This window comes from Osmerus eperlanus, chromosome 21 (genome assembly GCF_963692335.1).
Source record: "Osmerus eperlanus chromosome 21, fOsmEpe2.1, whole genome shotgun sequence".
NCBI classification, from domain to species: Eukaryota; Metazoa; Chordata; class Actinopteri; order Osmeriformes; family Osmeridae; genus Osmerus; species Osmerus eperlanus.
Window position 1 is genome coordinate 12,699,976 of NC_085038.1, and position 27,089 is coordinate 12,727,064.

The window sequence follows — 27,089 nt, forward strand, 5'->3', positions numbered from 1 at the left end:
GGTGACAGGTATCCTGATGTCTGGTCCTGGTGGCTGCGGGGCTAGCCTGATGATGACGTTGATGAACATGTGCGCACCTGGAGTTGCGATGGGGCGTGAGGATCACTGATGCGTCACCAGAGATGTCAATGATGCAGTGTTCGGCCTGGATGCCCATCCCACACAGCTGAATGTCCTGAGAGTCAGCTGAACCCACCTTGGTATGCTCCTGCGAACGCAAGCACACACAGTGGACCAAGGCCATACACCACCAGAAAACCCATTGATTAGTGTGTGCATGTACACACAGTATTGTGCAAAAGTAGGCACAAATTAAAAAATCGTATTAAAAGCAAAGCAAAAAAAAATTAGGAAGTAATGAAATAAAAAGACAAAGACTAAACTGGCACACAAATACAGAAAACAAAAAAAATCAGTTAAGACAATATTAATGTAAAAAAATATTGGGTTCCTATGACTTCGCACAGTACACGTTTAGTGCATGGGCCTACCTTCAGGTAGTAGACCAGAAGCTCGTTGAGGGCAGGGTCAGCGTTCAGGTTGACCAGGAAGCATTTGTCCTCCCCTACTTTGATGCCAGATGACTGCAGAGAGATGCCCAGACTCTCTAGCTGCTTCTGACGCTCCTGGAAATAGACACACACACGAAAAATAAGACAGTTGTTTTTTATTTGATTATATGTATTGTTTGAATATCGTGTGCGTATGAGTGAATACGTTTGTGTGACTAAGCAACCTGTGCAATCTCCTCAGTCTTCCTGAGTTTCTCCTCCCAAGTGACGGTCATCTCCTGGATCAGCTTCTCAGACTCCTCAAGACGTTCCTTTAGCTCTGGGGCCTTCATAGACTGGAGGTAAGGTGGACAATAGAACTTTGTCTTTTCTTCATCCAAGCAGGCCAATGGCAGAATAACGAATATTCCTCTAATGCTAGCACGAGGTAATCAAACTGAATCAAACTGAAATGTCAGTAAATGAGTAAAGACTAGAGTCTCAATACTGTGTGAAGTTTACAAGATAGAACACTGTACAGCATCTTGGTGCCATCTAGGTCCCTAAAAACAGGCATAAAAAGCTTATTTCTTTTGTTTTTAACGTCAAAGGTTTGTGTTCTACCCATTAGGTTACATAAACAAGATAGGAAATAATGCATACATTTGAAATGTAATTGTATGATGTGTCCACCCTACCAGAAGGAGCGAGATCAGTGTTTCATTCCTGGTATTTCTCAATTTCTACCCTTTCCTCTTATTTTCCATCTTTTGACTCAAAGACTAGTGTTCATTTCCTTAACTCCCCCTCCCTTCCTTCCTTCCTTCCTTCCTTCCTTCCTTCCTTCCCTCACCTCTGCCTGTGTGAGCTGGTCTCGCAGCTTCTCCACCTCCTCCCTTAACTCTCGGATGATGCGAGCGTTGGGATCCTCGTTGACCACAGCGTGGTTGACAATGCTCTTAGCCCGGTCGGCGTAGCGTAATGTTGACAGTGTCTCGTCGTAGTTGTCCGCCGCGGGGCTCACAGTAGCAACCATCGCCGTGCGGCTGTTGCCGCCCAGACTGTCCTGTTGAGGGAGGGTTAAGAGTTGGTGTGGGAGAAAGAGTGAGAGACCATATAAATGTATAGAGAGATGGGTAAGAATGGGTGTGGGTCAGAAGAAATGTGAGAAACAGGACAGTTGGTGTGTAAGAGAAAGAAGAAGAAAAAGGAGAAAGTGTTCCTTACCTTTAGTAGCCAAGTGAGTACAGAGTCTCTATAGGGAACAAACTTAGTCTTGTTCTTCCCTGCTCCCTGGTCAGCCAGGGCAGAGATGACCAAACCCAGTGTGGTCAGGGACCTAAAACCACAAATCCAATTCAAACACACTCTCAAAACACTCTTTTAGGGTTCCCTTTGAGTCATTGTGTGTGTGGTAATTGACATACTCCTCGTCCAGAGCAGGCATACCAGTGTTTCCTCTATGTTGATTTAGCGGCCCGCCACGGCTACATTTCTGCCGCCACGGTATCAGAAATAGGGCTGTACAAAATGTTTGGCCGTCTATCAGCAGTGATTGTTAGAGTGCATGTCGTAGAATAGCACGGACACGCTTCACACCGCAGTTGAGATTGCGTGTGTGCGTCCTTGAGAACTGTAAGTCGTATAACTTATGTTGTCAGTTCATTTAAGCCTGTTATTGTATTAGTCTCTAGTTCTTGCAAATTTAAATTAAGTTAACTGGTGATTTTCGTTGTTTGTATTCTTCCCCTGCTAGCTACATTGCACATCTGTTGATTCGATAGCGATTGCTGCCCTTGCTCACGTTTGTATTTTAGGTGCATTATTATGTTGAAGTAGCTTTAATTAATAAATAGTGGGTTTATTGTTATTATTTGCTACAGAATGCTTAGCCTATCAAGATCAAATGAAGCAGACAGTGTACATGCTTTCGAGTACCTTAATCGATAGGCTACTGACCATTTACAATACGTTGTTACGTCAATTATTAATTGGCAGCATTTATGCCATTTAGAACATACTTTATGAGTGGAAGGTCTCTTTAAGTAGCCTAACCTTATTGCTTTAGGGGAAATAGGACGAAAGTATGTGAAATATGACATTAGCTATTACATTAACCTGCTCCGAAATATAGGGTTAGAACTTTGTTTCGGCTGGGGGGGGGGGGGGGGGGGGGTCGGACGGACCTGCCCCCACTGCTAAAAAATACTAGAGGAAACACTGAGTATACACCTTGAATCTGACAACAAAACTGTGTGTGTGTGTGTGTGGGGGGGGGGCTACTTGTTGATGTTGCTCCCTTCCTTCAGTCTGTCCCCTGCTGCTCCGGTCTTGGCAGCTCTCTCACTGCCAGCCAGGTCCACCAGACTCAGCTTGCTCACCTTCTCTCCACTCGTCTACAGAGAGGATTAGAGGGAGGGAGGAAAGGAAGCAGGGACAGAGAGAACAAGATTGTCATGTGTATTGTGATGTTAGTTCACACTACAGTTTGGGCCATACAAACACTGTTTGCCATGACAGTAACTCGTATTTAATGTGATTTAACTTATTAAGAGACAGACTGAGTGAGAGAGATGGAGCCATTGAGACCTATGTCCACTAGACCAGATTTGAAACAATAACAGAACTACAACACCAGTGAAACCTAAATAAATAAACCACCGAAACAGTCCAGACATACAAGCGGATTTTTCTGTTTCAAAAACATCCTCTTTTCTACTGTACTCAACCTTGCATAGTTCCCCAAAAACAGAAACATTTGGTGTACTGAGTTATGTTGAGAACTGGAGCTACTGGGCTAATGTATGGCACAAACGTTTTGTCCAGTTTTACTTTGACATTAATTCACCCAATCCGGAGGCTTCTTCCATAAAGCGAGTTTACCGAATAAGCCAGGCCTGTGTCAGTTAGTCGGACTCATTTCCAGTTGATTTGGTTCCATAAAGCCAGTTTAATGTAGTTCGAACTCAGTTACTATGGCCACTGGCCAGCTATGCTGCGAAACGAACCTCGTCCGGGACAGGTTAACTGTCAGGCTTGGCCCGTGTTGGTGCTTAACCAGACGTTCCTGTAACCTGTGCCATGTTGAACCATTTTTAACCACTATCGGTAAAAGATTGACATTTATATAAAATAAACTTCAATAAATAAAACATTTAGGCTAATGCATTAAACACTGATGAACAATGATTTTAGAATGATACAAACCTACATAGCCTACGTTTTACTTAACATAAAGAAATACAAAAACCATGTTAAAAAGTTATTATTGGTTAATTGTAGGCTACATGAAAGAAAAGTCAACGTAGATGTGTTTAGTGGGCCTATGGTTTTTGTAATCAATGAAGTAAAGGTCTATAAAAGGATTTTAATCTACGTATCGTTCATGTCAATCATGGCATGTCATTTTATTTTGATGAGGTGGTGGATGAGGTGTCATAGTACACGGCTTAAAGATGACATTCAGAAGAAGACACGTGGTCGTGAACATTGCGTTTTGCCATGGTGGATCTATATGATCCATGTTCCACTTCTCGGGCTGCTTAAGAATATGGTGCATCCACAATTATCTTGACTACTTGAATCTGACTTGAATTAATCAGATTGCATGAACTAGAATTGTCCTTTCTGGAACCGCTTTAGCCCCAACTGACTTGTTAGGTTCATTCAAGTCAGGTTTGGGACTTTAATCTGATATTTTTTGAGCGGCCTTTATGGAACAGGCCCCTGGTCATGACTAATTCAGAATTACATTGATGTGAGTTTCCTTGGGCCAATCACATAATCCTGTTTTCCTAGCCGGCCTATCAGAGAGCCTGATGAAAATGAAAGGACACATTAGCCAAACTCTGTTGGACATTCCTATGGGAAGCAAAGACAAAAGGGAAACACGACATACACACTCGGGGTCACACACACTTAAATATGCTCACACACACACACACACACATCGCAGCAGTAACAAGCCTCTATTGTCCTTGTGATTACACTGTCAGCTGCAGGGGTGGGGCCTCCACTGACCAGGAGAAGAGGAGAGGGGAAGAGGAAGTGCAAAGTAAGGAGAAGAGGGGGAGGAAAGAATGAAGGAGGGATCCAAGAAGAGAGGACAGCTACGTCCCTGCAAATGCATGCATAAGTGTGTGTGTTAAGAAAAGCAGCTGGACAGAGATGGAGGGAGGACATGAAAGGGGGAGAGGAGGACATGCAAAGTGAGAGAGAGAAAGAGAGACTGTGGTCACTTCAGGGAAAAAAAACGTAAAAAAAAAAAAAATTATCAGTGGTGGGACAGAGACGGCATGAGCGAATGCATCATAGAGCAAAGAAATACAGAGGAAGAGCAAACATGGAGGCCAGTATCTGGGGATGGGATACATACAGAGGGATTGGGAGTAATAGAAGCTCAACAGAATGAGGAGGGGTGAAGGCTGAAGTATGTGTGCGACATTGTGTGTATGGAGGAGTATGTGTGTGAGTGTGCATGTGGGAGTGTGTGTATGCATGGGCTCATACAGTATGTCATGGGGTCATGCTGAGTGGGAATGGGGAAGGCAGATTACAGTGTGCTATAAAAACAAAGACTGCCCTTGTGAGAGAGAGACAGACAGAGACAGGGATGAGAAAGGGGGGTTAAAAAGCAAGGTGGATGAAATTAAAACAAACGTGTTTGCATGAACACTTCCATGTAGACATGCAAATCTTGGCGAAAGCAACTCAATCCAGTGCCTTGTCTTTTTTCTCAGTGTGTGCGTGTGTGTGTTTTAGTTAATGTGTGTGAGAGTGTGATCTCACAGAGATCCTTTCTTCCTCCTCAGTTTAAATGATCCAGCTCAAGACCATTTTTAGCTGTGTGCGCTTACATCCTTGGACACGTGCATCGAAGGCACGTTCAGGAGTAGTCTCCAAAGAACTTGAACCATGCAACAATTATCTATTGTATCATCTATTTCAGATGATAAAACAAAAGCCTTCTCATGCAGCAGAAACGTTCCAGTCAAGGGCAGGTCCAATCAGTCAGCCAGCAGCCATATTCAATAAGATAGCCAGAACTCCCAGAAAGATGTCCTTGTTTGAACTGATGAGGCGATCATGTCTACCAGAGTTACATTATTTATTGTGTGTGTGTTTGGCCTATAGCCAAACACACAGAAGCAGGGTTGGATGACCAGGCCCCTGACCAGGAGAAAAAAAGCAGGCTGACCCACACCCACACACCCACACACCCACACACCCACACACCCACACACACACACACCAGGCCATCACTTATTTACAGGTTTTCCAGGAGACAAGGTTGGTTCCACTGCAGTGGAAATGAGGGCTGCAACTAGAGCTGACTCGTGAATCTGGGACATAAATGTGTGTGTGGTTGTGGTGGTGGGCAGGGGTGGAGGGCTTTGATGTAAAGTGATAAGACTTGGCCTGCAGAGGGCGCACACACGCATATTTACACATATTTGTATGTGTGTGCGCATTTCCCTTACCCCAGACTGCAGATCTTTGAGTGTATGTGTGAGGATGATGTTGAAGACGGCATGAGATCTGCTGCTCTCCTCGTTCATGTTGGTCGCTGCAACCGTACGAGACTTGTTTCCTTCAGACATCAGAGACTCTATGTCCTAGACGGGGAAACAGGAACAGAAAGAGGACAGACAGGAGAGAAGAGATACAGGAGAGCCAGGAAGAGAGATGGAGAGACAGGCAGTGAGGACCAGAGTCATAAGTGATTAAAAAGGAGACAAATGGAGTCTATTTCAAATCAAATTATGAAAAATATTGACAAAACAATTTGCCGCCAGTTTGGCTTTCTCTCTGTGTCCCAGCCCCTTCACTTTGATTGGTCCTTAGGTCTGCAGCGAGTTGAAATGAAACTAAGCGTAGTACGGAAAATAGGGAAATTCTGTTTCGTTATTTAGAAGCAAATTCACTTTTACAACCGATATTCAGCTGCTCTCAAATGGCTTGGCTAGAGAACAGTATGACAATATAAAGTGGATTCGCTTTCAGTATAGATTAGTTAATTTTGTAACATAAATGAATGTGTTTACTGATGTCAAAAGTGCCTGCACATTGCAAATGTACAAGCACTGTATGGTGAATTAGGCATACAATTATGACAACTGTCTCAACCATTGTACATGTAATGACTTCTGTTATTAACTAAATGTTTAGATGTTTGTGCTGGTAAGACTATTTAACAGAGGGGCGGAGCTAGACTTTCAGTGCAGTGGGGGCAGAGCTTCATCATGGGGCCCTCTGCTACCAAGTCATTTTAAAATTAAAACCGTTAAAAAAAACGGTAAAATATCTGATGAATGCATATGTTATAATGTGTCACTTGTTCAGCCTAGTAAGCCTATATGTCAAATAAGACACAAAGAAAAGCCACATTTGTTGACAAGTTTGTATTGACGAACAAAGAAAAAAGTTTACCAGTCAAGTAAAATATTTTCAACACCACAGCAACAGCTGATTGACAGCGATGTTAATGTGTGTGAGAGTGTGATCTCACAGAGATCCTTTCTTCCTCCTCAGTTTAAAGATCCAGCTCAAGACCATTTTTAGCTGTGTGCGCTTACATCCTAGGACACGTGCATCGAAGGCACGTTCAGGAGTAGTCTCCAAAGAACTTGAACCATGCAAGTGAAAAAAGTTTACCAGTCAAATAAAATATTTTCAACACCACAGCAACAGCTGATTGACAGCGATGGTGCTGAACAGGCCAAGTGCGCTCAATCAGTGCCACAGTATTTCTTACAATTTTGTTGTCTGCTTAACGATCCTCCAGAACAAATAAATCTAACAACTATACACATATCCCTTATTAAATCTTCATCCTCCTCCTTCATGGTGGAAAATTTGCCAACCACTTTGTCCTTGTCAATATGTAGGCTATGTCCCGCTCCACACACAGAAAGGTGAGATTTGACAGTCTGGCCTCATCCATGCACGAACGCAAGTAGGCTATGTCTTAATGAGACGTAGCCGGCTGAAACTTTGTTCGGCACTGAATGTTGCGTTTTGTTGCCTGGCAATTGTTATTGTTGTGCTGGTTTACCATAGCCATGAGTTAAGTGACTGTTACGTAACTGTTACGTTTGATAAAAAGAGCTGGATTAACGGAATGTGGTAGCGCGAGATCAGAAGCCGTAGTTAGCTTCTTTCAGCTAATTATCTGCATTGTGTCACTAAGCGAGGGCCCCTTTCTCGTAACGTGACGCAAGATCGGCGGCGTTTGGGGGCCCCCTGACTGGCACGGGGCCCTGGGGCGGCCGCACCCATGCACCCACGCTATCTCCGCTACTGAGAGAACCAATATAGTAACATAACATAAGCAATTTATAACGTAGAAAAAGCAGACAAATGAAGACTACATAATCATTTGCATGAATGTAGGCTACCACAGCATTGGCAATTTGACTAGAATAGATGTGGAGGTCGAACAAGTACTTCAGAAATGACAGAGAATTTCAATTGTGATCTGAGAAATATAGGTACCAAAATCAAGCGGAGCTGGTTCATGCAGGGGACTGAGACCTAGCGCGTCATTAGCAACTCGTCATATCACACGTCTGGGAACACCTCCCTAATAGGGCGGGGTATATAGCAGGGATCCAGGCACTTGCATTGCTAGTGCGACACAGACGCTCTCAGTCTTTCTGCGGCCTCCGCCTCCCCGGCTTCCACCCAGTGGCGTAACTATAGGGAGTGCAGCTGCACTAGGGCCCGTGGCAAAAGGGGGCCCGTCCTCGATCTCATCGTAGAAGTGAAACAACCTTACAGGCCAAAGCATCTGCTTTCACATTGGAGAACTGAGCGGGTCCCTCGCTACGCTCAAAACTTCGGAAGAAGTACATATGATCCAGTCCCATCAATTCGCAAACATTTCTCAATTATGGTGTCAGTTATTCATAATTATGAGCTATCACCTGCCCAATAAACATTTTAACAATAGGCTTAACAACAGCAAATAATTCATTTTACTTCATTTGCCGTTTGCTGAATGAAACTAATCTCGTTTTTATTAAGTAATATTGCCATAGAAAAATGGCAATATTGTTGTCAAAGATTCTATAGCCCGCCCACCCACACATGTTGCGATTGTTTCCCATCCTGTTGTGTTATGTTGCATTGCGTTGCGTGTTGAGTAAGCGATAAGTAGGCTACCCCATGCCCTTCAAACACAAAAGTGGCTGCAGGAAGCGGCAAGAACGCAAAGAGCAGGATGAAAGGGTGGCAAAGCTGGCAAAAGTATCTTCATTTGGATTTGTGGCAAAGAGTGTTCAAGAGGACGCTACGTCTGACCCCCAGCCCAACAGCAATGAGTGTGAAACTCGGCCACCAGGGTAGGCTAATCACATAACGTTTACTGTCTGGTATAGCCTAATTGAATGCATTTAGATTTATAACATGCACGTATAGGCCTATAGGCTAAGGCAGCAGACAGGTTAGATAGGCTATTGTAAACAGGATGTAGTCGGAAAATAGCTAAACCTAGGGAGTCAGGTGGCTGAGCGGTTAGGGAGTTGGGCTAGTAATCAGAAGGTTGCCAGTTCGATTCCCGGCTGTGCCAAATGACGTTGTGTCCTTGGGCAAGGCACTTCACCCTACTTGCCTCGGGGGGTATGTCCCTGTACTTACTGTAAGTCGCTCTGGATAAGAGCGTCTGCTAAATGACTAAATGTAAACCTAGATAGGCTAAACGTAAAATAAAATCAAACATTCACCATTAAAATGACAGTATTTTTTTATTTTTTGACTATAGCTCAACACTCAATAATTTCGCCGACGATAGGTCGGTTAAGGGGCCCGTTGGTGAGATCTGCACTCAGGCCCGCCAAGTCATTGTTACGCCGCTGCCTCCACCCTTTGTCTGTTCTTCTTTCTCAAGTGGAATGCGTTCGCTGCTCTCTACCCGGATGTCAAGACGGTGTCTCGGTTGGGTGTGGCAGGGAGCCGCTGCGAGCACAACCATATGCCAAATTCAAGTATTACAATAATGTAGAGTCCTCCCGCCTGAACCACTGAGAAGAAATGTCATCACAACTGCATCCCGGGCACTGCACTATCTGTAATGCCAGAGTGTGTGTCACCAATTTTATCATGGGCACTATGCACTATCTATTAGGGGTGGAACGGTATTCGTATTGAACCTAAACGGTACGGGCGTCACGGTTCAGTGCATGAAATTACACGGAGAATACACGGTATAAAAATAAATAAAACTTGCGTGCAAATTCATGAATGTAATGCGGAACTACTGTTCTTTAGGGACACCTAATCTGTTGCCCCGCTTTAGCTCTGAAGCTCTAGCACCGCCGTGAGTCAGTGGCTGTGTCTACAACCGCGCACTTGTGCACTTCAAGCACTGACTTTTAGTGCTTAGGGCGCTTACACTCACAAAACCAGCAGAATTCAAGGCACTGCAAACGGTCAAAAAATGCAGTGTACAACGATGGACACTACTCGCCCTAAACGGGCGCCATATTGGCTACGTAACGGAAGAGGAGCCCTTTCGGCAGCTTTTCATTTCATTTCTAAAATAATGGCGGACGAAATGACTCGCGAGCAGATTTGAGTCCGTCACTTCCGCCTTAGATTCGCGGGTGTCACAATCAGATTTGCATCCGTCACTTCCCGCCAAGTGGTTAACTTAAGTGTTCCATTTGAGACAGCACTACTCAGCGACGGAGTGCACTACAGATGTAAGTTCACTGTTTTGCAGTGCACTGTATTGCAGTGTACTTAGTAAAGTGTGCGGTAGTAGACACAGCCAGAGATAGCTAGCAGCAGTAAGGACGAGTATGGCGAGTGGTGGCGACCCACGAGAGATAGAGGACCCGCCGGCCTCTTTAAGATCGCAAGTTTAGCAAAACTTCTGTTTCCCATTCAGTTACAGTAGGACAGGCGAGAGAGTGGTGGATAAGACCAGCACTGTGTGTCGGCATTGTTCAGCAGTTGTGGGGTATGTGAGTGGAAATACATCTAACATGCTAACGCATATAACGCATCTGGCGTGTGCTAGGACTAAAAATATCCGACGCCATCTCCCAGGTGTGCCAATCACTGGAACGAGACAAAAACTGTCCAACTTCTCCTCCCTACAGTGCTTAACCAGCCTTTAGATACACATACAAATAGGGCCAAAAAAATCACTGACGCAATCGGAATTTACATGTTATCTTCAATGCGCCCGTATTCACTTGTAGAGGGCTTTGTTTACTACTGTTTACAACGTTAGCTTGGCTACTTCTTTGGCGTTGCCTTTTCACCGTGAGATATACAAGGTGTGGCGTGAGAGCGTGAGAAATTGTTTAAATGCGTGTGTCACACGGCAAAACCGTGAGAGTTGGCAGCTCTGGTTTTACTGACATCTTAATCACCGACTGCATCACGGGCACTGTGCACTAGTATAACGTTAATGCAAACACGCAAATTCTCACCGGGTGATGCGAATGACGCGATGAACACGAACATTTTCAACTCAAGTGAGAAATTTGCGGGATGGTGTGTTGCAAAAGCTTATCAATGTTGAGATGTCACTGATGTTTAAGAAGAAATGGAGGGCAAGAGTATTGTAGCCGTCTGTGGGCATCCTCTGCTATACCACACTACTTCGTATTTGTTTATAGTAGTTTCATTAGTAGTTTAATTTCATATTGTCATGGTTGACAATAAAATAAAACGATTAACTCCCAAAGAGAAAGGCGAATCGCGCGAATAAACATAAATGATTCCGCGGTCAATTGCGCGAGTAACGCTTTTCGGTGTGAACACAGCATTAGATACACATTCCAATAAGGTTCAGTGTGTATGAGAGTGAAGGTGTATGGTTGTGACCGTGACTGTGTGTGGGGGTGTTAACTACCTTGTAGCTAGCAACAGCCAGACGTGACAGTCCATCCACATAGGGCCCCAGCACCTTGTGTTCCCTCACTCTTAGGGCCTGTCTACTCCTGCGCGACACACACACACACACACACAGCTGTGTTCAGTCTGCTCCTCTAGCGTGCAGCCTGCCATACCAAGCCCATATGGCAGTCAGATGTTTTACTGGCTGTTTTACACAGGTCAAAGGGGTCATGTGTAGATAATGGGCAGGGGTTCCTTGGTAGCACACCCCAGTGTGTATGTGTTGTAAAAAGTGCCTTTTTAATTGTAATTTCCCAAAGGACAGACTGTGGTAACCAGGGAGACATAGAATGTTTTCTGTTCTGTTCTAAGAGGAACATCTCACATGTAATCCACCTAGCTGGATCAGGAAGTACATACCAAACAAGGAAGAAAAAAAAAAGCATAAAATCAAGCAAAGAGGAGGCAGTTGTGGGTCAAAGGTCAGAGGTCCTACCCCTTGGGGTCGAGGAGGTCCCGGACCTTCTCGTTGTAGATCTCCATGTAGGAGACCTCCACAGTGAAGCTCTCCTCCTCCCTCTGCTCCAGCAGGGTCCTCTCAAACAGGGAACTACACAGACGAGGGATGAGGCCGGGCTGGTCCACAGACCCCATCATGGTGAAAGACTTCCCCGAACCTGAGGGACACAATGGTAAAAGACGAGAGGGAATGACACAGAAGGAGCGAAAAAGAGACAGCCAATGGGAAGTAGTGATGGTGTGGCCAATTGAAGGACATGACTATAGGAGGATGCAGTACCGGTCTGTCCATAGGCAAAGATGCAGGCGTTGTAGCCCTGGAAGGCGTTGTGTAGAAGACTCTCTCCAAGGCACTGGAACACCACATCTTGACCTGCAACCACAGAGCACAACACAAGCTATCTCTCACGACTGTGACAACAACCGTCTCTGGGATCCCTCACCAAATTGCTCCTGCCAAGGTTTCTTCAATTTTTTACTGGGAGTTTTTCCTTGTTTTCCTTTAGGGTTTAGGTTGGTTGAGAGGCAGTTCTATGGGCAAATGTGACATTGCTTGTAAAAAAAGGACTATACAAATAAAATCTGTACTTTGTATATCTGATAACTACAAACATGAATCCGTAAGTGATTCAAAACAGAAAAGAAAGGGAGGAAGAAGAGATGGATGAGCAGGAAGAGCAGGAGGATGGGGAAACATTAAAACAACTGTACGGGGGGGTAACAGACGCTCGTTAACGACCCTTAACCGTTAACCGACAAGATTCAAAAAGGTAGAATGGAGAGTCTGTGACCCATTGCAAAAAGACCAATACAACAAATGTTTTTTTCCCCCATAAATGGTTGAATTTTATATAGCAGCATAAACAGAACAAAAACAAATTAACAAAAACGAAAGCACATTGAATCCGAGAGAGCTAGCTGTACCTACATGATTGGCGGCTAAAACAACACGGAAGTACAATTAGTTATTTTGCTGCTGCTCAACAACGAAAATGAAGAAGCAGAAAGTTGCTAGATAAAACCTTTGACTATGGATGGTGAACAGTTGCAAAATCTAGCGACATGGTTGCTAAATTGACAACACTGTTTAACCGATAATATTAACCGGTAAACATTCGTATTGTCGGTTAATGGCTACACGGTTAATTATGAGCATCCCTAGTGGAGACAGTGATGGTTGACTGACTGACCGGCAAACTTGTCCTTCTCCGACTCATCCATGGACCAGAAACAGTAGTCATAGGCAAACACCTGAGGGAGGAAAGAATGTGGAGAAGTGAAGTGGAAGAAAGGGAAGACGGAGAGAAAGTAAGTGTCAGAGAGAAAGAGACTGAGACATAAAATAAAGACAAACATGGCACATCCCAATTAAACTGTCTACAGACTGGAACATCAACAGAAGTGTTGATAAACAAGCTGTAAAAGCACATGGTCAACATACGGTTACTTAGATATGCAGGCTGTTACTAAGATATTTGTAATGCATCTAAAAGCTTTGTTGTTTGACTCGACGATATAGTAATCTGGACAATGACCATGTACTGATGAAGATGAGACAATCTGAGACACCGTTGCGATGTGAGTTACCTTGGACTGGCTCCTAGCAAGGTCAAAGTTCACAGGGGTCACAGGAGAGGTCATGGAGAGAGAAAAAGAAAGACGGAAGAGAGAGATGACAACATGTTCACCAGCAAACCATGTAACATCACTAGTTGAGTCTAAACCACCAAATCCTTCTATTCTGTGTACAGAGAGAAGACCCATAGATCATGAAGAATACAATGGGCTCCATTTAGACTAGAAATACACACTGATAGATATCTATGGGCATTTCTAAAAAGAGAATAGAATGAGGAAGCCAGGACCTGGTATGAAGAGAGAGTGAGGAAGAGAACTGAGGAGGGAGAAAGAGGGTAAGAAAGGGGGAGAGAGTGAGGAAAGAGAAAAGGCAGTGAGACAATGCGATCAATGGAGATACAAAGTCTCTTCCTTTCTCTTTCTCTCCCTCCCTGCTCATGTCATCAGTTGGACTTTGCTCAGTGGACCCGAACACAAACACTGCATCAGCCAATGAGAGAGAGAGAGAGAGAGAAGTAGGCAGAGAGGGATAGAGAGCAGGGTAAATATGCATTGGAGTCTTATCTACCCTAGGCTGAGCAATAGCTTTGCACAAGACTGCATGAACACAATGACCTATATAAACATTACATGGAGACCGTGGGAGAGAGGCAGTGAGCGAGAGAGAGAGAAAGACAGAGCAGTATTTCTACAATGCCTACATTCACAAAAACATGATGAGACCTCTTACACAGACCGACAGCAAGAGGCCCTACCTAAAACATCCTGTATGTCCTCAATAACCTTTCTTTACCATTAGAAAACCTAATTATTGCCAGGTTACTTCTGCCTTCTGCACATCATTCTACACGCTTAAAAATGACCACACACAGGCCTAGCCGATACACTCACAAGTATAAAAGGACATTTGCGACCCAATCGAGACACCGAAGCACCAATGTCTCTGCTCAGCCAGTCAAGTAAGGACAGCCTTTTAGAGGAGGAAGAGGAGAGGCAGACAGGCTGAGGGATGGAGGGACAGATACAGGCTGATGGTATGGACAGATAAGAAAAGGAGGGATGGAGAAGAGAAGGAGGAGGGATGGAGAGGGAAAAAATTAGGGATGGTGAGAGGAGGTCTACAGTCCCCCCAGGCTGGTCCTGTCATTAGCCATCAACTTGAAATCCCACACACCATAGTAACAAGAAGATCCACAGGGTGTATGTCTGTGAGACAAAGAGAGAGATGGTGTGTATGTTTCTGTACGGCTTGTGAAAATGTGTGTGGATGCATGGGCCTGTGTGTTGTCACATCCATTCAAGTGACATCCGTGAGTTCAATCAGGAGAGACCTGGGATGAGTGAAAGATGTTTATTACAGACTAATAAATGTACTATGGTGTTTAGAGCTTGAACCCCACAGGGAATTATATAGATCAAAGGGCGCCTGCCCAACGCCCGAAGAAGAATCCCCCACGGAGTCCAGACACTGGTGGCGGTAGCCGACGACCAATCGAGCCGAAGACTGAGACAGGAACCGGGCGGCGACGGGGTGGTGGAGGGTCGCGCACTTGATAGCATGGACAAACTACATAGGGAGAGAATCATATTTAAAGGCACGGATCATGTGACACCATTAATTGATAGCGGGAGCGCTAATCGACCTGAACCCTAGTGACCGCCCGTCCAGGGAACGGGGGGAAGGTAGGGCGTTCTTAGCGGGGGGAGTGAGAAGTGTACACTACGATTAAGCCCGAGTGCAGAGATCGGTCTTGCCTGACTGAACTTGCGCAAGCTTCATTTGTCACATCCATATAGCTGTAACCGTGTGTGTGTGTGTGTGTGTCAGTGGAGGGCTGAGCCTGGAGACAGTCAGTTCACCAGTCAGTAGGGCTGGTCAAGTTGTGTGTGAGAACATGAGACTGGATACAGAACAGCATCTCATGGACGATGTCAGAGTAACCTGGAGGACTGCTGGGCACTTCATCATTGTGTTGGTTGAGGCTTGAGCTGCATGTCATGTGGCATTAGTGTGCATAATAGGGGCGGGGGGGAAATAAATATATGTGTGTGTGTATATATACATATATATATATATATATACATATACATACATATATATATATATATATATAGAAAATATGTGTATATATACAATTTTTTTTAATATGTATTCATGGGTTTCTGTCACGTGACTTTTTTGTTGCGGCCGCCATCTTTAGGACCAATTCGCAGCCTCTCCTCGGGTCTTCTCAGTGAGAATGAATGATGTCGCACACGAAAGTAGCACACCTTACCACCGACGAAAAGCAACGGTATTTAAAGAAAATAGATACTTTAGGTTTCGATCCTTATTTAATGTCAAGTGAACTGCTTACTCCACTAAAGTGCAGTAAAAACCTGCCAAATTTGACGTTTGCTGACATCTACATTTACCCCGTCCACAATCCCTCTCACTGAAGCCTACCGCTACTTCACCTCAGGGTGGGTTAATGATCCCAAAACGTATCATCTGGAAATTTAGAAAATGTCCTTGATCACAGGAAGGGTAAATGGAAGTCTGTTAATCAAGCGATATTAACATTACACAAATAGCATTTATCACTGAACTGCCATCAGATTCTGTTGTAATATAAGTCACATCAGGACACCAAAGGAAAAGTAGTTTAGCATACTAACATCACTCCAACAAGTAGCTAGCAACATAACATAATTCAACCAGATAACTAATGTTACTAATGTAAATATAGCTAATGCTAGCTGTCCAGAATAACGTTATACATGCTCAAATGATAAATTACATGTTTTAATCCATTTCTCACGACGTTCAGGGTTTTTTGGGACATTGTAAAAGGTTAAGCAATTTATTTGATATTTGCTGCCATCATAGCCCACAGCACAGCAGATAGACGGCATCTTGCAATTCAGGCATCTTGCAATCCAGTCCTAAAGATGGCGCCGCGACAACTGTGTGACGTCACATATATATATGTATATATATTTATTTATCTTGGAAAAATCGTAAATGGATTTTTAATCGAATCGTGACCCCAAGAATCGATTCGAAAGGTACCAAAAGATTCCCACCCCAAGTGCATAACACTTTAAATGCTGCAGCGTAGACCCTTGGTGTAGCCTGTGTTCACGAAAATGTTTATATTTGCTGCTTTATATAAGCACACACCTGCCTATATAAAGCAGGTGTGTGAAAGTGGCAGCTGTTATCATGGGCCTGTAACTTACTGCATCCTTACAAATTATTCTCACTTTCACAGTCAGGTTAATTAAGTGTGTATGTGTGAGAGAAAGCAATTGTATGCTATTCAGGATGCAGCACACCCAGGATGAAGCACACCCTCATGTGTGTGTGTTTCACCTATTTAATGGTTTGGCCAACACCCTTCCTAAACAAGAGTGTTACTTTGACATTCACCAATCCCTGCCCTCCTGCCAGGGTTCGAGCAAGTGAATGAGAGATCAAATCAAATGGATCAGATGGATATGAGTGTGTGTGCTCAGTAGCTCACAGTTCTATGATCAGAATGAGTGTATGACCAGGACTTTCTGTGTTTCTTTGTGTATGTCTGCTGAAAGAGACAGGCCCTGAGGAGTGCTAGTATGTGGCAGCTGCTCCCCCCAACCCATCACCACAAGGCACACCCTGCTCATCTCTGGTGCTCACACTCATCTGGCCTGGTGTGACTGGCAGGCCAGATGCTACCAGCCTAGTCCTAGTGTTCAAACACAAGAACCCAGACCAGTTGACCACGCTACAGTCGTACCTCATTTTGATCCGGCCTGTCTGTTAGTCTGCCTGACTGCCCTGGTTCTGGGTAGTAACACAGCAGCCCATCTGTGTTGCCAGGTTTATGTTGTTCCGTAAATTACGCTACTTTTTGCTGAGGGTTTAAAAAAAAGGTTTTTGCTGCGACCAGCAGCTCTGTGGGTCGGCTAGTCGGTCCACAAAACTGGATGTGATCAACTTTTGCAGGGTTTTGGGTAGGGCTGAACGATTTCGGAAAATAAGATAAATGCGATTATTTGGACTAATATTGCAATTGCGACTTAATATGGGATTATTATATGATTTATTATTAATAAATATAGATATATACTACTGATCTCCAGTCAGCAACATAACACACAAAGTTCATAAAAATATACCGCCTGTACCTCTTCGAAAATATTTAGGTAAATCAAAGCTAAACGTAGGGTAATAACATGTTTTTCACTTTTTAACTATAGCTAGCTATAGCTACCGTTTGAGAAAAAAAACTTGCGCTGTGGGGACCGTCGGAAATATTTAGAACTCACGCATCTAAAGGTTAAATCTTAAAAGAAAAAGAAACACTGTCTGAACATTTCTGATCCAGTAAGTAGCCTAACAGAAACAGTATGGCACTAGCAGCCATAGTGATCCTACTGTATGTGTATCACCGAGGGGCATCATATTTTTCGTGAGGAACGCTGTTACTGCTTGAGTAATTTCGTACATGAATATGGACTTAGGCTTTGAAACATTTCGATCCGTGATCCTGTCGGGTGTTATTTGGCTTATTTGACACACTGCTGTTCAGCATTTTAGCTATGCATCGTACATGGCTTTGTGGTGTTTTTTTTGGGGCCGAATTAGGTTGGTAGTGTTGCCCCTTGTGTTAGTGTTAGCCAGGCAGGTTTTGCACAATACTTGACACTGCGCAGCATCTTTTTAAAGGCAAAATTGGCAAAGTGTCTGTAGTGTCAGGTTTTGTCGAGCCTGAGGCCATCGTACAGGTCAAGGTAAAGTGTAACGTGCAAAGTTGATCCTTCGTCTGCAAACTGCATTACTCTCGCGTGTCACATGACCAAAGTAAAATCGCAGCCTTTGCGATTACAAAATCTTGTTTTGTCACATCACGATATTATCGCAAATGCAATTAAATCGTTCAGCCCTAGTTTTGGGGTTGATTTACAAATTGGCCGCAACAGAAAAAAGAGGGTGTGGGAGAGAAAGGGAAATAGAGAGATAGTTGCATTTAGACGGTCAAATAGTGTAGAAATGTAGGCAGGAGAGAGGTATGTGAAGGGTTACAGACACATAGGCTCTTCAGCACACAACTCAAAGGGATTGAGCAGAGGACAGCTTCAACGTGACAATGTATTTGTCACCAAGGGGAAATTGTTTTTTTAACGAAGATCTTTGTAAAGCTGTTTATTGCTTTAATGTCGTTGGGTCGTTTTAGGTCTTTCTGGTTCTGTTCAAGCACTTCCCGATTCACACAACTGAGGACGGCTTACCACATCTGGACCAAGCACCAGACCATCCTCATGCTGGAACAGATATTGGCTTACTGTAGCTGCTGCCAGCTTAACAGGCAAATTGTCACACAATGTCACATGTAAACTATACAACAACAAACGGACGCACAGCTGGGATTACAGTTCTTGCTGAGCCCATCTACTCTTATCTGTGCTGAGTTCCATCAGCTGTCTCAGAACCACAGGAGGAATTCTACGGCAGAAGGTCTGGCACAGAGCCTTAAACATCAGGTTCAGATGCTTGAATGTTGACATTCTAAAGAAATTCTTTGCATCCAATTACCCTCCTCCCCCCCCCTTCCTTGACACACACACAGAATTCAATCCAATTATAAGAAAAGGGCTTCTATGCAATGTTGCATCAACATTTTGAGAGGCTGTACATCAAGTCACCAAGTATTCATGGATTGAAATTGATATGCTCCCAAAATTGTATCTGTGCAACTTCAAAATATATTTGAGTGCATTTGTGCATTTCTGAGTGCATTTCTGATCACTCCTTCATCCAATTCCCTCTCCCTCCAACTCCTCCTACCTCCCCTCCCCTCGTAACTTTCCGCCGCAACGTCCGCTCCCTATCCCCCTCCCATTTCTCCTCCATTGTAACATCCTCCCTCCCTCCCATTGACGAGTTCATGTCCCACCCCACTGACACTACCACGAACACCCTGTTATCCATACTAACTACATCACTCGACTCTCTCTGTCCCCTGTCAACCAGGCCTGCACGATCCTCTCCCTCCTGCCCGTGGCTCACGGATGTTATCCGTGAAGAACGGTCCATCCTTCGGGCATCTGAGAAGAGATGGCGCAAGTCCAAAGATGGTCTGGACCTCGATAAGTATCACTCCCTCCTCAAACCCTTCTCTGCCCGCATAACTGATGCTAAAACCCACTACTTCCTGAACAAAATTTACTCTGCCTCAAACCCTCACAAACTTTTCTCCACCTTCTCCACCCTTCTTAATCCCCCCCCCTCCACCCTGACGGCAGACGACTTCTCCTTCTTTGAGAAAAAATATGCTGACATTAGCAGTCGGTTCCCTGAACCCACCTTTCCTACCCACTCACCCTCTATGACTGACCCAACTAAATGTCTAAACTCTTTCTCTCCCCTGTCCGAGGCAAAGATCTCTGACCTCATTCTCTCTCATCGCCCCACCTCCTGTCCCCTTGATCCAGTCCCCTCCCCTCTCCTCTCTTTCAAACCATCTCTCCCTCCATCATAACTTTTCTTCTCCATGTCCTTAACTCTTCTCTTACTTCCGGCACTTTCCCCTCTGCCTTCAAACAGGCCAGAGTTAGCCCTCTACTCAAAAAACCCTCCCTTAACCCAGCCGTCCTCCAGAACTACAGACCAGTATCACTGCTACCCTTCTTTTCTAAAACAATTGAACGTGTTGTATCTAACCAACGGTCAAACTTTCTCTCTCAGAACAACCTGCTTGACCCCAACCAATCGGGCTTCAAGACTGGCCACTCCTGTCAGTCACCACTGCCCTCCAGTTTGCCAGAGCGGCTTTGAGGTCATCCGTCATCATTCTGCTGGACCTTTCTGCAGCATTTGATACGGTTAACCATCAAATCCTGCTCGCCAGACTTGAGATAAGCATCACTGGCACTGCACTTCAGTGGATCTCATCCTACCTGTCGGGAAGATCCTACCAGGTCTCCTGGGGAGGCAAAGTGTCAGGCCCCCGCTGGCTCTCCACTGGTGTCCCACAGGGCTCCGTCCTTGGACCCCTCCTCTTCTCCCTGTACACCACCTCGCTTGGACCAATCATCACCTCCCATGGCTTCTCCTACCACTGCTATGCTGACGACACGCAGCTGTACCTGTCGTTCCCCCCGACTGATCCGGGGATCTCAGCTAGGATCGAGGCCTGCCTCACAGACATCTCCGCCTGGATGACCAAGCACCACCTCCAGCTGAACCTCGCCAAAACAGAACTCCTCATCATCCCGGCCAAACCCTCCATCTCCCACGATCTCTCAGTCACCCTGGGATCGGCGACGGTGACCCCTTCATCCTCTGCCAGGAACCTCGGGGACCATGGATGACGAGCTCTCCCTCACAGCCCACATTGCTGCGGTCTCTCAGTCGTGTAGATTCACCCTCTACAACATCCAGAAGATCAGGAGATACCTGTCTTCCAGCATTCCACCCAGCTGCTAGACCAAGCACTTGTCCTCTCAAAGTTGGACTACTGCAACTCGCTGCTTGCCGGTCTCCCAGCATGCGCAACCCGCCCTCTCCAGAGGATTCAGAACGCGGCAGCCCGCCTGGTCTTCAATCTACCCAGACGCTCCCATGTTACCCCGCTCCTCATCTCCCTCCACTGGCTTCCCATCACAGCCCGTATCAGATTCAAGACTCTGGTACTGACCTTCCGAGCGGTGAACGGGACTGCACCCGACTACATCAAGTCTCTCCTTCAGCCTTACACCCCCACCCGCCACCTACGGTCTTCTTCTGACAACCGTCTGGTGGTCCCACCGCTCAAGAGCGCCCGGTCCCAACACAAACTCTTCTCCTGTCTGGCCCCCCAATGGTGGAATCAACTCCCCACCTCCATCAGGGACACTGACTGTCTCTCCACCTTCAAGAAAAGGCTCAAGACACACTTGTTCCGGTAGTACAACGGCACTTAGGAATGATTGGCTGGACCTAATGTTAGTTTCCTCCAGGATCACAATGTCTCTTATTGAGAGACTTGTTGCTTTTGTTGGTTTGTTGTAACTGTCTTAAAATGATTGTACTCGCCGTGAAATATATTATTGTTGCTTGCTTTTTTTCCCACAGGTACACTCTTGCACTTTTTAGGTTCTTGCTGTTTAATTGTAACTTGTCTAACTACATGCTCTTATAGTTCTTCCCGTTGGGACTTATTTGGTTTTCACAATGTATGCTTCATGTTTGGCTACCCGCAATGTTTGGGGCTATCTCGTTGTTATGGTCAGTGACCTATGCACGTTTGTAAAACTCTCTCTTGGAAGTTGCTTTGGATAAAAGCGTCTGCTAAATGCATAAATGTAAATGTAAATAATCGTTATGGTGCGACCTGCTTAATAGGGGTGGGGGAAAAATCAATTCACATTCGAATCCCGATTCAGTCTTCTCGTCTTTTTTATTTATTTATCGTGACCCCAAGAATCGAATGGTACCAAAAGATCCCCCCCCCAACTGTTTAATTTCTTTACAAAATGCTTGCTAATTTGCCTACTGCACAGTATGTGCCTACTGTGACAGGCAGGCACATACTGATAGTGACCGGTCTAACATTCTATCCAACATTACATAACCAGTTAAATTTCATCTTCACGTTCTTAACTTTAATGCAGATTTTAGATAAAGTTAGTTCAAATTAGACGTCAATCACTCCTTGTCACTGCGCTACGTTATCACGTGACTTGCGCTCAAAATTTGCTGAAAAGACAATATGAAAGTTTTCGATGGGTGCTCCAAAATCTTTGCCGATGGCTGAATAATTTCAGTTGTTTTCTCCTAAAATGAGTAACACTTTTTAATCCCAGTTTACATGGTGACCCAAGCTGGCAAAATGTTTAAGCGGCATCTATGTTAGTAAACGTAACAGAAATTTTATCAGTTTCCTGTGAGGAAACATCAACATGGCTTGTGCTACCCTTCTTCCCTCTCTTAGCTCCTGCTCCTTTCCTCCCTCTCTTTTTTCATTGGATGAAGGAACCTGCCGGACTCAGACAGAATGGAGTCGTAAAACTGGCGTGCATGCAAGTGCACACAAAACACACAGACCCATATACTCACAGAGAAACACCTGTTCCCTTTACCCATGTTTCTTAGAATGCCCTTGAAGCAGCAATTCTCCCTCTGTGCATCCAAAACACACCCAACGCTGTGGCGAGACAGTCTGACTCACTTAATTTTGCCGTCATTTTGCAGGGGGTTAAACACATCATCTCTAAGGCACAGCAGAGATAGAGGTTTCCACCTAAAATGTGGAGGATTACATAAATAAGCCTAGAGGGACTTACCGATCCCAGTGACGGCTGTTCATCATGCTAACTTGTGTGAGCTCTGAGCTCCATCTCTGGTAGGGCTGGGGGCCTTCCTAGGGAAGAGGCCCTGATTTACTCTCTGATCAGGCTGGTGGGGGAGGAGAGGCTTCAACAAGTCAGGGAGAGACCTCTGCTTTTCATTTTCCCTGGTCTATCCATCCATCTAGCTGTCCATTCCCCCCTCGCTCTTAACCACCCTTAGTCTGCCATATTTTATCTCAGGCTTCTCCTCAGTTCTTTCTCTGCCTCCACCTCCTTGTCCTCTTCTTATTTCTCCACCTGAGGCATGTCTTTAACCACTAGAATTTTTTTAATATACTAAAAACTCAACCCTACGCCCGAGCCCCAGCCCTAAACCCTATCCCCGACCGTACATCTCAGCCCTAGCCCCAGACTCAGACTGATGTTCATCACACTGACAGCTGTCAGGGTGAGTCAGGCCCCAGCTCGAGGGGGTGTGGAGAGCTGGAAGCACCCCCATCTCACACCCCAAGACAGGACGCGGTCAGGCAGCCAATGAGAAGAGAAGGAGACAGTCAGGAGATTGGAGAGCCAGCTTCACTCCCCCCCCCCCCCCCCCATCCCCAGCACTGTAGTCCTGCATCCCTCCCTCCCCCCCTCCCTCCTCTGCTCTGGTGAGTGTCATTTAAAAAATAAGTTTCTGCATGGCTGCTCCTCTTCCGTACTCTCCCGCCCTCCCCCTGTTGCACTGTCTCCTACACCCGCCCCTTTCTCTCCTACACCCGCTCTCTCTGTCCTGTACCTGGTCTCTCTCTTGCTCTTTCCTGTACTCAGTCTCTCTCTCTCTCTTGCACTCTCCCCCTTCTCTCTCTCTTTTTTCCTGTGTTACTTGTGGAGGGTGAGGTGGATGTGACGGGGGCGTTACTGTGGGTTTGGTTCTGCTCTTGACCTACATCCTTATCACGCAGACACAGATCTTTTTGATGAAGATGCATGACAAAAAAAAAAGGGTGTGGGCCATCTGAAAGATCACGTGCTGCTGATTGACGGACAGGGTAAGAGGTCAACACTGACCTCATGATATCTTCAACCAAAGTGTTGATTGTGTAAGAGAGACTGCTCTCCTTAGTCTTTCATTTACCTTTAAAACTACACATACTGCTAAAGGTGAACAACCTTTCAGTTCACAGAAAGACTGCAAACCAGAAACATCAATCCATATCTGTGCCATCAGATCGTAACTGGAAAAGGACTTTTGTTTGCCAATATCCATCTAATGGAACTCAGAACTGGGTGAGTTCACAGTCAAATACCATTACGTCATGATGCGATGGTAGAATATGACTGAGCCTCATGCTGATCAGCTTCTTAACACAGACCTTTATTTATTTATCTGAGAGATTGTAAGAGAGGGAGCGCTAGGTAGTGCAAGAAAGTTATAGGACGTCTACATGCCAAATTACAGCTCCAGACAATTCAACACTGATGGGACAGACAATTTATCACTTTTCAAAGATGTGCCGCACACACACTTTCATGTCACACACACACAAACTCACACTCACAAAGTAGGAACAGGTGTAAGAGTGGGACCCCCAAGTATTCAGACCAGCAGCAGGCTTCATGAAGTGAGCCTCGTATTTTAACTGTCTGTTGGGAAGGCGAGAAGGCTGCACACTCGTTCTCCAAGTTGAAACTCCCCTCTCCCACACATGGACATAAAAAGTAAAGAGAAAGATGGAGAAAGAGAAAAGGAAGGACAGCGCTTCTCTTGTTTACCCTCATAAAAGTCAGCAAGAAAACTTTATGGCCGACAGATGCTAAAGCAAATGTGAACCCCCCCCCCCTCATTTTGTTATTCTCCATTCTGATACCACTCTTTATAAATGGGATACCACAGTCGGTGTCGGTGAACCCGAGTTAACCCCATCACCCCCACCCTGCTGTCAAGGCAACGGAAGGACTGAGAATGAGGGAGGAAGTCAGCAGGAGGAGAGTTATGCCCCAACACACGGCAGGATGGGAGGACAAGCAGCAGGCAGCCTGCTGCACACACACACTTATAACGTCCCTCATACACACTTGTTCGCCCTTCTTTGTCTCTCTCTTGCTCACATTCTCTGACAAACACATTTAACACCCCCCCCAGTCTGAACCCAAAACTCCCCTCACTCAGCAGGTGACTGACAAACCTCTGTCTAGAGCGAGCTAATTTTGTGACATGTAGTCCCAGACTTACAACCACATACTCACCTCCCCTCCAAACACACACACACACACACACACCTGGAGTCTCCTTTGCTCAGGTTGCCTCCAGCAGGATGAAGAATGGTCTGGTTCTTGTCCATCTCCACCACACACTTTGTGTTTAGGTCCTTTTCTGTGAGACAGAGAACAGTCATTTAACTTAGTTGTGGTGGCCTAGGCTTGGACAGTATATCTTGATCTATAATTGAGTCACTAAGTCACAAATGACAAAGCTAGTCCACAGTTCACACTCACACAATACACACAACAGCAGCAACATGTTAGATTGTACCCTCTTATGTGAGAATTACTTTCATTTTCTTTATTCACTGTGCCCTTTAACTCACTGTGTCATGATAGCTGTTTAGTAGGATGCAGACAGTTAAGCCATACAAAAGGCCCAATAATAGACGCATTAATTATTGTTCTCTTACTCCAGCTGTACTGCTAGCTAGCCTAAATACAGGGTCATCTCACTCTCTCCCCTCGCTTTACGCCCCCTTCCACACTTTCTCTCGTCTTGCTCATCTCTCCTCTCCCAAAATTCCCACTCACCTTCCCCATTTCCTTCTCTCCCTCACTTGATCCCACTGTCTACAAGAGTCAGACCGATTTACCGATATGGGCCTATCCCAGATATACTGTATCGGTATATAGGCAGCATTTTATGTTCATTTTCTTAATTCAAGTTACTCTTTTGTTCTTTTTTTCTATTTGTGTTTTTTTTTTTTATCAAACACTAACAAGTGTTTGAAAACCACTTTGACCACCACCATTTTAAGGATCAATGCAAAAAAAATACTAAATATAAAAAATTAAAATAAACAATGGTTTGTGCATAGACCTACTAGGATCCAGAAGTCTCAGATCACCAGACAATATTCTTCTATTTGGGTGTGCTCAAGCCTTCGGCGAGAGCACAACCTTTGTTCTCTCACATATATATTATTATTATTATTGTGAGAATGCTGTTCAGCATTCTCACTATTGTTTTTCAACTTCTTAGTTCTTCCGCCGTTTTTTGGCCTTTAACTAGTTCTGCATACTTTCACCGATTCCTACAATTTATGTATCAAAACGTTCAGCTCCTTCAGGAGATGTTGGCTATGACTTTTGGTATTTCTCACTTTTATACTTTTTAAGACATTAAGGTTTTTGTGCAAACTATTCTCCCATTAAAAGTAATGGTAAATCCTTTCAAATCATTAAAAAGCTTCCTCCTCTTTCAAACGTAACTACTTCAGCATACTTTCAGCTAGAGACACCATTCAACCTTTAACCCTTGTGTTATCTTCGGGTCATTCTGACCCATCAGTCATTGTGACCCACCGTCGTATTGCGACAACTTTACAGCATACAAAAACAAAGTGAAGCATTTTCTTTTAACCGTTGGGCTGTCTCAGACCCCCCACATTGCAAAGGTTAAAAGAAAATTATTTTTATTTGTTTTTGTATGGGGTAAAATTGGGTAAACACAACGATGATTCGTTATGAACCTTTGGGTCACGTGACCCGAAGGCAGCACAAGGGTTAAAATGTTCACAAGACATTCAGCTATTCCCAAATGATTCAGCTTTTTCAAATATTCAGCCAATTTTGAATTATGACAGTTTGAAATACATTAAAATGTTTGCTCCTTCTTGATTTTTATGAATGAGCAGCACTCTGCTGGCTGCTCTTTTTCTGATATTCAACTAATTTGTCAAACAAATTCCTCTAACGTTCATATAGTTTAACTTACAGAAACAAGTTATACCTTAAAATGTAGGAAACATTGTCCTCTTTCAGCCAATGTAACTACTAAAGAGCTCACATTTACAGATTTTCAGCTATGAGCCTTGAAGCGAGAGCAGCCTTTCAAATTCTCTCTAACTTCAATGGAGAGGTGAGTAAAATCAGTCAGAGAAAGCAAGAAGGAACAAGATTTTGAAACTGCCGATAGAGTCGTATTTCTGACCGCACAGACATATAAAGGACATCTCTGGTTTCGGCAGAGTCTTGGGTCTCGGAAAATATCCTTATATTTTGGATTGGACGTATAGTTTTGCGTCTAGGTCAACTTGTTTGAGGTGTGGATGCTAGGTAAATGTTCGTTTTTCTCTCTGCCTAGCTCGTTAGCTATCACAGCTG

General features: G+C 44.7%; 1 protein-coding gene across 6 annotated transcripts in view; it reads right to left on the reverse strand.

Moving 5' to 3' along the window:
* Positions 1 to 27,089, reverse strand: part of kif13ba (kinesin family member 13Ba) — a 50,217-nt gene that overhangs the window by 17,342 nt on the left and 5,786 nt on the right. For all 6 annotated transcript variants that reach the window (XM_062447480.1, XM_062447482.1, XM_062447481.1 and 3 more), the window contains 13 exons: positions 24,999 to 25,092; positions 13,446 to 13,458; positions 13,049 to 13,109; positions 12,139 to 12,231; positions 11,836 to 12,016; positions 11,356 to 11,443; positions 5,972 to 6,106; positions 2,775 to 2,887; positions 1,719 to 1,830; positions 1,345 to 1,557; positions 737 to 847; positions 492 to 626; positions 78 to 208 (listed from right to left, as the gene is read on the reverse strand). In XM_062447480.1, coding sequence (XP_062303464.1) covers positions 78 to 208; positions 492 to 626; positions 737 to 847; positions 1,345 to 1,557; positions 1,719 to 1,830; positions 2,775 to 2,887; positions 5,972 to 6,106; positions 11,356 to 11,443; positions 11,836 to 12,016; positions 12,139 to 12,231; positions 13,049 to 13,109; positions 13,446 to 13,458; positions 24,999 to 25,092 — 1,480 coding nt within the window. The remainder of the gene's footprint in view (positions 1 to 77; positions 209 to 491; positions 627 to 736; positions 848 to 1,344; positions 1,558 to 1,718; positions 1,831 to 2,774; positions 2,888 to 5,971; positions 6,107 to 11,355; positions 11,444 to 11,835; positions 12,017 to 12,138; positions 12,232 to 13,048; positions 13,110 to 13,445; positions 13,459 to 24,998; positions 25,093 to 27,089) is intronic.